This window comes from Cervus canadensis, chromosome 4 (genome assembly GCF_019320065.1).
Source record: "Cervus canadensis isolate Bull #8, Minnesota chromosome 4, ASM1932006v1, whole genome shotgun sequence".
Lineage (NCBI taxonomy): Eukaryota > Metazoa > Chordata > Mammalia > Artiodactyla > Cervidae > Cervus > Cervus canadensis.
Window position 1 is genome coordinate 87,321,768 of NC_057389.1, and position 11,041 is coordinate 87,332,808.

At 54.8% G+C, this 11,041-nt stretch overlaps 1 protein-coding gene across 1 annotated transcript; it reads right to left on the reverse strand.

Moving 5' to 3' along the window:
- Positions 1–337: 337 nt before the first annotated feature.
- On the reverse strand, positions 338–9,259 carry SIRT6 (sirtuin 6). Its single transcript, XM_043466229.1, has 9 exons — positions 9,097–9,259; positions 8,472–8,825; positions 4,685–4,812; positions 3,227–3,409; positions 2,859–2,918; positions 2,230–2,325; positions 2,072–2,152; positions 1,352–1,475; positions 338–1,266 (listed from the first exon to the last, which is right to left on the reverse strand). The coding sequence occupies exons 2-9, from the start codon at positions 8,673–8,675 to the stop codon at positions 925–927; spliced, it is 1,218 nt and encodes a 405-aa protein (XP_043322164.1). The 5' UTR covers positions 8,676–8,825; positions 9,097–9,259; the 3' UTR covers positions 338–924.
- Positions 9,260–11,041: the final 1,782 nt, after the last annotated feature.

An 11,041-nucleotide genomic window follows, 5' to 3' on the forward strand; every position in this document is an offset into this window, starting at 1 on the left:
TCTTCCTTTAGAGTCACAACCGGATCCCTGCCGGCTTTGCGCAGGTGCGGGGATGTGGGGTCGGGTGGGGGAGTTTGCAATCGCGATTAGAAGATGCGGCCTCTCTCCTCGAGGGGCTCACAGCCTAGTAGCAGAGGGCACGTATTAAAGAATCACAGAAATAATATTTACAAATGGAGGACTCAAGGAATGTCAACAGCTGGTAAGGATTTCCTTCACTGCCAGGCCTGGACTGCATGAATGTCCCAGCGCACCCACATACCAGGGGCCGCAGACACCACACAGTCCTACCCCCAGGGATTGGACCCTGGGCAAGGTTGTAGATGGTAAACACAGATTCAAGATGCAAGAAAATTCTGCTTTTATTGCATTGAAGGCTTTTCTGGAAGCCTGGAGGAAGTCAGGTGGACCCACTTGTCTCCCTCCAGCCACAAAGGCAGTGTGAGCCTCTGTTGTCTGTCCTGCCACGAGGTTTGACTCCTAAATGGTGGCTGTGTGTCCCCTCCCCCCTAGAGGGGCTGTGAAGGCTGTGTGGGGATAGGCAGGGACTGGAGAATGTGAGGGTCCAGGAGGCAGACAGGCTTGATTCCTGTTTAGGCTGGAAATCAGAGAAGGCCTGATCACGCCTTCCAAGAACACCCTGAGTCAGGGGCTAGAGACTGGGGGTGGAGCAGGTGCAGGGTTGTCAGCTCCAAGTTCAGGATCCGGGGCAGGGATGCTCCTTGCCAAGCCCCCTCCATAGGCCCCAAGTTAAAGGGAGGTCCAGTGGATGGCAAGTCTGCCCCCCGGCCTGGAGCCCAGCTCTCAGCACCCTGAGGTCTCCCCCAAAGGACAGAAATGAGTAACAAAGTGAGACCAGTAAGAAAAAAGAAAAAGAACCCATGGTTTCTATAAAAAAAACCCCGTCCTCCCCGAGGCCCCTGGTCAGCTAGGAACCACCTGGGTTTTCACTCTTTTGGGAGGCCTGCGAGGGGCATGGCTGTCTGGCCACTCCCTTTTGTGGTTGGTTGGTCCGGAACCATTGTGCTGGGCGCAGGGCTCAGCTGTGGGCTCCTGCTTGGGGCTGGCGGGCACTGGGCTGTTGAGCTGGGTGGAGGCCTCCTCCTTGGGCTCCAGCTTGGGGGCGGGTGGGCGTGGCAGGGGCGGCAGTGCCCTCTCCACCACGTGGGGGCCGTTCCAGGCTGGGATCTCCAGGCCCAGGTGTTTCATGAGCCGCGTCATGACCTCATCAACATAACCGTGGATTCGCAGGTCTGCGTGGCGGTCCTGTGGAGGTGGGGACCAGTCAGGTGGAGGGAGAAGGCTTGAGGGGGGTCCAGGGGTGATATCAGGGGTAGGCTCCCACACGTACATGCTTGGTGGGCTGAAGGTTGACAATGACCAGGAGACCTCCACGACGCTTGGTGGCGAGGGGAAGGTTCCCGCTGGGCCGGATTTGCAGGGAGGTGCCCAGTGTGATGGACAGGTCTGCATTCCTGGGGCCAGGAGGTGGGATTAGTCTAAGCCCCTTGGCAAGGGTCTCTGCAGCCCTCCTCCTGCCCCACAAGGCCGGGGCATGTGGTAGCCAGCACACACACTCCCTGACCCTTGCTCAAACATCATGGCTTCACTGCTCTGCCAACACAATGGGGCCAATCCTGGGAGACCTGCTCACACAGCACCCACTTCTGCTGGGGGCCCAGCCATGGCCTGCCTCTGACGCTTCCCTTCTGCTGGGCCACCCCCAACCCTGTCAGCAGAAGTGGAGCTGCTGGTGGGGAGCACCATATACTTGGACTCCTGGGTTCAGATCCTGGCTCAGTCACTTCTGGGCGGGGCAGCCTGGATGGAGGAGTCCAGTTGCTCCAGCCTGTTTCCTCCTCTGTGAAATGGGCCTGAGCAGCACCCACCCTGGGGTATGGTAAGGATGGTATGTGCGGGCTCAGTACAACAGCTATTACAGGCGAAGCGAGGCCCAGACAGGGTGCTGATCACTCCTCACTGGAATCCTTTCCTGAGGTCCCTCAGGAGTGGAGCTGGCTGTTTCTGCCCCTTCCCCACCCACCCCACCCGGGACCCACTGGGGTCAGACCTGCTGGCCTCATCGGCCAGGGTGAGGTCCCGGTCAGGCAGGGAATCCTCCCAATCCAGGATGGTGTCTCTCAGCTCCCCCCTGTAGGGAGGTCAAGGGAGTGAGCAGGAGACTGGCGGCCTCCCCTGGGGTCCAGGGCATGGGGAGGGGTCACTCACCTGCAGGCCCGCAGCCCCCTGGACTTGGCCATGGTGCAGAGCCGGCCCGTGGGTTTCAGGCCCATGCTGCCCACCACGGTGTCCCGGACATACTGCCTGTGTCAAGGAGGAAAGGGTCGGCTCACTGCCGGTTCCCAGGCACCCACCCTGCAGCCCATCTGGGCAGCTCATGCTTTTTGCACACAGCTGTTTTCCCAGGAAAGTGCGGGAGCATAAGACCAGAATCTAAACATGAGGTGACAGCTGGCAAACCCCGCAGGGGGTGGGGTGGGGAAGCAGAGGGGGCCTTCCATGAAAAAGCTGGCCTGGGGACTTCCCTGGTAGGTGAGTGGTTAAGACTCTGTGGAGGGAGTATGGTCCTGCCAACACCTTGATGTTGGACTTGTAGCTTCCAGACCCATAAGATTATGAATTTCTGTTGTTTTTAAGTTACTCAGGTTTGTGGTTGTTTCGGCAGCTGCAGGAAATGAACACACCTCCCAGGAAGAAGCTACACTCCCAGATCCCACCTTGGGAGGGTCACACCCCTGACTCTGGAAGCAGCAGGCTTAGCTCACCAGGACCTTTTGGGGAGCCCGACCTGGGTCATCCATGCCTTGTGTCCCGCCCTCTCCCGCAGTGGCACTCACGTCTTACACTTGACACATTCTTCTACAAACATGTTTCCGTGGAGCTCTGCTAGCTTGTCTCTGTGGGGGGAGAAGGAAGAGGCTCAGTGGAGGAGCAGGATCTCCAGATCCCCAGCCAGCCAAGATCCAGAGGGCTCAGGGCTGGAATCCTCCCAGGACCGGGAAGAGGGGATCCCGCCCAGCTCTCCAGGTGCGACTGAGAGCTGACAGCTGAGCGCCCACCCTCCCTGGCTGCCTGGCTGAACTGCCCCAGGGGCCTGGAGAGAGAGGGGCTGCCATCAACGTCCATTTTCTAGATAGGGAAACTGAGGCTCAGGGAGAGGGGTGGCCTGCTCAAGGCAGGGCAGGGAGCTGGACACTGGGGGCACCTGGGGAAGCCGGAGCGCACGTGCAGTCCGTCCACATTCTGGCTGACCAGGAAGCGCAGGAGGCCCACGCGCTCCAGCTGCACCAGCGCCATGTGGGTCTTTGTGGGCTGGGCATTCTCGAAGGTGGTGTCAAACTTGGGGGCCAGGCCCCGCTCCTCCATCGTCCAGACGCCATGGGGGCCCCTGTGGCGGCGGGTGGAAGAGACAGAGTTTAGAGACCAAGGAGAGGACAGAAAAAGAGAGAAACAGGCAGAGAAAAAGTCAGAGAGAGATTGATACAGACAAAGGAGGTGAGGTAGGAAAGAGGGAGAACGTGGTACATAAAAGCAGAAATTATTTAACTCACCCAGCACTTACTGCTGCTGCATTTGGCATGGCCCTGCCCTGGGGGATGCTGGGGCCCTAGTGCACCCAGACCCTGCCCTCAGGGAGTCCATGGCCCTGCACTGGGGGATGCTGGTGCCCGAGTGCACCCAGGCCCTGCACTCAGGGAGTTCTCCATCTTGTGGGGAAGAGACACAGGTGGACACAGACCCTCTGGTCCTCTGAGGGGCCAGGACAGAGGGAGCAACCCAGGGCTGGGCTGGCCCAGTGGAAGTGGTAAGGGCTCTTTGTGGGACTCTGGGAAGGCTTCCTGGAGGAGGCAGAGCTGTCTCTGAACAGAGAGGAAAGGGCAGGGCTATTCAGACAGTCTGGGGGCTGCAGGTGCTGAGGTTGGAGAGCTGAACCAAGGCTAGGTGAGGAAGGGCTTTGATTTCCAGCCCGAAGTGCTTGGAACTCTGAAGTGTGGCAATGGGGAGCTATGGCAGGTTATGGAAGGGGGATGAGATTCACACCTTAGAATTCCCTAACACTCCTCCAGACAAGGAATCTGCTCTTCTGCTGTGAGAGTCTGTGCTGGGGGCCTGAAAGGCCTCAGAAAGAGAATACAAGTGCAATAGGCCTGCCTATCTGGGTGGGGTTGCAAACTTCACACCTAGAGGGGCCACTTGGAGGCCACAAATTTGAGGCCCCTGCTTTTCAGCAATGAGACTCTTGTCTAACATAGGCGGCCTGAAGTAGAGGGAAGTTAGACATTATCTGGTCTCACACCCTCACTTGCAGGTGAGGAAACTGAGGTCTGGATGGTTTCTATGGTAATAATAGAACCCAATATTTAGCCATGCACAGTGGGCTTAGACAAAAGATTTATGTTTCCCAGCACCACTTGCAACTAGGTACAGTCACATGACCAAGTTCTGACCAATGGAAGTCAATGTTGGGTGTGATATAAAGGGATCTGCTTTGAAGGAAGGGTCTTACACATCCCCAACACCCTAGGGGACTGACGGGTCACCCTAAACTCAGTGGGAGGGAGGGCAGCAGATGGGCTTTGATGCCTGTTCATCTGGTGAGCTCACAGGGAAGGCTGTTGCAGCCTGGAAGGCCCTGCCTCAACATCCCACCCTGCCTGCCGACCTGAAGTCGGGGATGCCTGAGGCAGTGCTGATGCCGGCGCCTGTGTGGAACACCACATTGGAGGACTGCCAGATGAGCTGTGCCAGCTCCCACACCTTCTTCTCCAACTCCTCGGGGGGGTCGAAGACCTGTTGGGTGAGGGAGAGCAGCAGGGAGTGAAACAGAAGGGAGTGGGGCAGGTGCTAAGTCTCTTTAGTCATGTTTGACTCTGTGCAACCCCATGGACTGCAGCCTGCCAGGCTCCTCTGTCCATGGGGATTCTCCAGGCAAGAATACTGGAGTGGGTTGCCATTTCCTACAAGAATGACAGAGCCACAGTGAGGCAGGAGGTACATGCTCCCCCCGCACCTTAATGGTTAACCAATTGGAGACTCATTCCCAGTGCTCCAAAGAAACTCCGAGGTGAGAACAGCAAGACAATTAAGGTAGGGCACTGGGCCCTGCCCAGATCACATATTTCTCATTCTTGAAGCCAGGAGACCTCGCTGATCACACGTGGGCAGACAGGCTCCTTGGAGGTCAAAGGTGAATGATGCCAAAGGCTAATCTACCCATGGGCCTTCAGAGTAGAATCCATCTCGGCTAAAAGATGCATGTGCACGCATGGAAGGACCCTGAGATATACCAAATATGGACTCTGAACCAGGCAAATCAAAATGATTGGCCAAAGGAAATCCAGAATAAATGCCTCATAAAAGTGACTTAAACCACCACAAAAGCACAACTCAGGGACTCTCCTTGAGTCTGCCTGTGTGTCTATTCATATGTATTGTACTCTTTTTCCTCCTAATAAATACTCTACTTGCTTCACTACTTTCTGTCTTTGTGGAAACTCTTTTCTGCACAGCTGAAGGGTCAGGGACCTTGTCACTGACCACCAGTCTAGTGGTTAGGATGTGGTGTTTTCACCACCTTGGCCCAGCCTCAATCTCTGGCTGGGAACCCAAGCCCCGCTTCAAGTGGTTTTAGGCCCAGGCCACTCGAGATCAACAAAATGTGACAAAAACTGATTAGAACCAACTAGGTCCAAGATGGCGGAAGATAAGCCTTTCAGTAGACCTTGAGCCTCATTATACACTCATTGTAATACACCAGCATATGATAAATGACACACCCTCAGTGCCATGACAGTTCAGAAGGCTAAAACGTGGGTGGTGGCCCAATTCCTGGAAATCCCCACCCCTTCCCCGAAATAATTGGAATAATCCTCCCATTCACTAGCCCATGAAATTATCCAGCTCCAAAAAACTAACCACACCATATTTCAGAACCTCTCACCTGCTGAGATGGCCCACACCCTTTCTGTGTAGTGTTTCTCCCAAGACTGTTCTCACCTTTTGAGACAGACTGCGTTCTGTCTGTGGAAAGTGTTTCTCTCTAAATAAACCCACTTCTTACCTATCCATCTCTTACCTATCACTTTGGGGCTTCCCAGACGTTAGTGGTAAAGAACCCATCTGCCAATGCAAGAGACCTAAGAGACACAGGTTCAATCCCTGGGTTGGGAAGATCCCCTGAAGAAGAAAATGGCAACCCACTCTAGTATTCTTGCCTGGAGAATCCCATCGTCAGAGGAGCCTGGCGGGCTACGGCCCACAGGGTCACAAAGAGTCAGAAACAACTGAAGCAACTTAACATGCATGCATGAACATATCTCTGTCTCTCACTGAATTCTTTCTGCAGTGAGACATAAAGAAACTGAGCTTCATTAAGTCCTAAGACAAGGGTGTGATCTCAACTGAACCGTGGGTTCAAGTCCTACTTGCATGGTTTCAGGAGTTGAAACATGTCCCACAGCGGGCAAGGCCACAAGCCACAGACTGCCTTGCCCAGGAGGAGGGGAATGGGTGGGAAAAGGCAGCTTGTTATCACGTCCTTTCTCTGCCCACAGCCCTCCAGGGCTCCCACCTCTCTCAGTGGAAAAACCCAAGTCCTCACCAAGGCCCACAAGGCCCTGCAGGACCTGCCCCATCCCTGCTCTCCCCTCCTCCCTCTCTCTCCCTCGCTCACTTCACACAGGTCTCCTCGATGTTCCTCCAACACGCCAGGCACAGTTCAGCCTCAGGGCTTTGCAGAGGCAAAGCCCTCCACCTGGAATGTCCTCTGCCCAGACACCTACATGACTCCCCTTGCACTTCCTCTCCATCTTGGCTCAAAAGCTGTCTCATTTGCACACTCATGTTCACAGTAGCATTATTCACAGTAGCTAAATATGGGAGCAACCCCAGTGTCAATTAACAGATGAATGGATACTAACAAATGCGGTCTACACGTACAATCAAACCAGTCAATCCTAAAGGAAATCAACCCTTAATATTCATTGGAAGGACTGATACTGAAGCTGAAGCTCCAATACTTTGGCCACCTGATGAGAAGAGCCAACTCATTAGAAAAGACCCTGATGCTGGGAAAGACTGAAGGCAGGAGAAGGGGATGACAGTGGACGAGATGGTTGGATGGCATCACTAACTCAATGGCCATGAGTTTGAGCAAACTCCGAGAGACAGTGAAGGACAGGGAAGGTTGGCATGCTGCAGTCCGCGGGGTCGCAGAGAGTTGGACACGATTGAGTGACTGAAGAACAACAACATATACAATGGAACATTATTCAGCCTTTAAAAGGAAGAAAATTTGGACACATTATACAATACAGATGAAACCTGAGGACATCATGCTCAGTGAAATCAGACAGACACAAAAACACAAATATTGTATGATTTCATTTATGTGAGGTCCCATGAGGAGTCAGATACATAAAGAAAGTAGACGGTGGGGCCCGGGGCTGGGAGAGGGGATGGAGAGTCACTGTTAAATGGGGACAGAGTTTTAGTTTGGGAAGAGGAGACAGTTTTGTAAATGGATGGTGGTGATGGCTGCATAACATTAAATGTATTTCATACCGCTGAGTTATCTTAGTGATGGCTATCACCAGCCATCTAGTTTTCAGTGCAGCCCGCAGCTCTCATCATCTGCTTTGCCTTTCTGCCTAGCGCTGAACACTATCTGACTCCTTGCATTTATTTGCTGCTCATCTGTCTCCCAGCTGGAACGAAGCGGCTTGGCCTGTCTGGTTCCCCATGTGGTCCCGGGGTGAACGACGTCGGTGCACCGTAGGTGCTTAATAAATGTTTGTGGGATAAAGCGAAAAAACTGGCAGGAGAGAAAAGTGGGGCTTCACACCATGTGAGAACTCGTGAATGCCTGACTAAGAAGGAACGGACCAAATTTTGTGGGAGGCGGCAAGCTTCTCTCCAGTTTACAGCAGGGAAAGAGACCCAGAAAGAAGGGATCTCGCCAAGATCTCAGTGCATGGCAAGGACTTCTCTCAGCGAGACTGGAGGGGTCTGATTTCCATACTCCAGCTTCCTCATCAGCCTCAAAATCCTCATCAGCCTCAGGATAGTGTCACCTCCTCAACTTGGCACTTGAGGCCCATCCTGCCCCAGTTTTGGAAACCTCTCTGGCCAAATCTGCCCTCCAAGGTTGTTTATTGCCCTTTGCCCCGGAGCCTTCCTCCTGGAACTACATCCCTTGTTTCCCCCATCAGAACTTCAGGACTTCTCGAAGTGGGTCCTATCCTCCGTCCCCAGCCGGACCGACCCGGAGCTGGGCGTGGTCGCATCCCCAGGCGCACTGGGTCGTCACTTCCCGCCCCCTCCTCACTGGGAAGTCCCTCCCATTGTCTAGCCTCAGTGTCTCCTGATATTCCCACAATGCCCCACTGCCAGCCGGTCCCGCCCAGCCCACGGCTTTGACGGCGGCCGTCCGCACCCCCAGCCGCTCTCACCTCCGGGAGACCGCACTTGCCCTTGTCCGCATACGGCGAAAGCCCCGCCGCGTAATTCACCGACATCCTCACTGCACCAACGGGAACAATAAAGTTTCCCTTGTTGCGGCCGCTTCCGCCGGAAATAGGGTGGGACGAGGAAGAAGGAGGAGCCGTATTCTCATCTTTCGTACCTGGCCCCTCCTCGCAAGGCGCATGCGCCATGTACTGTCGCCGCAGTCGCCATATTAACTGCTGGCAATGGCCCGCCGGGTTCTTATGCGCTGATCATGTGGGGTGGGGGCCCGGGAAAGGGTTGTTCAGTGACCCGGGCTGGATACTAGGGGACTGCCGACGTGAGAGTTCTCCAGTCACCTGTAAAATGAAGGGTGCAAGCGATCGGTACCCTCTTTCTCCTTTTTGAAAACGAGTAAACTGACACCCACTTCCCTCCCCGCGTCCCCCAGTCCCAGGACGGAGCCTGAGAGAGGAGACCCAAACTCTTGCTTCCAATCCAAGACTCTTCCCCCTGCATATTTAAGAAGTTTATAAATATACAAATTCAGGGTTACTGTGCATGTGTGCTGGGGTCAGGAGGCAATTTGGATCCTCACTAGGGAGACTCACGGACGCCGTTCTAAGTTACCTGAACGTTATCCAGGTGTGTGATAATCAGCAAGACAAGTCCTGACCGCACCAAGAGGCTGGAGAAACTGCTTATGTCCTTGGAGTGGAGGCTTGAGGACTCATTCAGGAAATGTATTGAGCACCTACTGTGTGCTGGCGAGACGCTGGAGACCACAGGCAGCCCCCTGTGACGGGGCAATGGTGACTTAGTGTGACTGGCATGTAATGAGGGCCCTGGGCAATGAAGGAGCTCAGAGGAGGCGCCTGACCCAGCCTGGGGGCAACCAGGAAGGCTTCCTGGAGAAGGGGTGTTGCGGCAATGATCTGAACAGTGAGTACCAGTGAAAATCAGCCAGTTGGAGGTGACAGGAGGTACAGAAAGAAGGCTCTTGGTATAGGAACCGCAAGTACAAAGGCTGAGAGGAGAGAAAGAAGGTGGCTCATTCCAGAAACTGAAATCAGTCCAGTGATGTTAGGGAAGAACCTCCCTGTCTTCCCGCCAGAGCTCCTTGGCCAACAGACAGCCCGACTGCCACCCTGTCTCCTCCCTCTGCTCATCCTCGGGCCCCCAGGGGCAGCTGCCTGCTCAGAGCTGATCAGGTGTCAGGGCTGAGTGCTAGGAGCTGCGGGTGCGAGCTGGTGGCTCGGCTGGGAGCAGGTAACCAGAGCCGGCAGTGGACACGGTGGCCTAGTGCTGGCAGCACTGGAACTGCAGGAGGTAGGAGGGAAGGAGGTGAGGGAGGCCCAGGATGGAGGCTCCCCTGAGGGCCTCAGGCTCCTTGCCCCCCAAGCCCCGGCAGGTGGGAGAAAGGAAAGGCCAGTGTGTGTCCCAGCCATGCTGAGGCACCATCTCACACACGCGCGCGCGCACGCTGCTTCATGCATGCACCTCTTACTTCTTTGTCTAGGATTCGTACCCTCTCTTCCTGCTGCTGCAGCTCAATGTCCTGCCCTGCCAGCAGGCCCTGTGGATATATCATCACCTCTTCCAGGAAGCAGCTCCCTAGATGAGGGTACTTTCCCCTCCCCCAAGCCGGGAGATTCCCTCCTGCCCAGACAACCTGTGGACTCCTCTCCTGGGTGTCAATTACACCCTGCTGTAGGTGTGATTGAGTCTGTTAGACAAGAGTAAAGGAAAATGGTGGTGGGTGAATGCGTACATTGATGAATGGGGTAAATTGAAGGGGTGAATGAATAGATGGGCAGTAGATGGATGGGAGGGTGGATGGATGGGTGGGTAGATGGTAGGTGGGTGTTGGCTGGCTGGATGGATGGATAGTTGAGGTGGATAGATGGCTGGATGAGTGGTTGGGTGGGTGGATAGGCAGCTGGATGGTGGGCATGTGGTGGATGATGCATGGTTGAAGGGTGCATGGAGAACCATAAAAAGATGAGTTGGGTGGATGGGTGGTGGCCAGTGTGTGGTTGGATGGATGAATGAATGGGTGATTGGATGGTGGGTGGATGAACAAGTAGATGGGTGGATGTTGGGTGGGTGGATGTTGGGTGGGTGCGTGGGTCAATGGTAGATGGATGGATAGGTAAGTGAGTGAGTGGATAGGCAGGTGGGTGGATGGTGGACGGAGGATGGTTGAAGGGTGAAGAACCATGAAAAGATGAGTTGGGTGGATGAGTGGATGGGTGGTGGCCAGTGAGTGGTTGCATAGACGAATGAATGAGTGAGTGGATGGATGGGTGGATGGATCAGTGAATGGTGGGTGGATGTTGGATGGATGGGTGGGTAGATGGTGGGTGGATGGATGGATAGGTGAGTAGGTAGGTGGGTGGGTAGGCAGGTGGATGATGAGTGGGTGGTGGATAAAGCACGGTTGAAGGGTGCACAGAGAACCATGAGAACTTGAGTTGATCCGGTGGTGTACAGTAGGTGGATGTAGAAATGCTTGGTGGGAGGATGGGTGCATAGGTGAGTGAATGGGTGGAAGGAAGGTTTGGAGAATTCATGG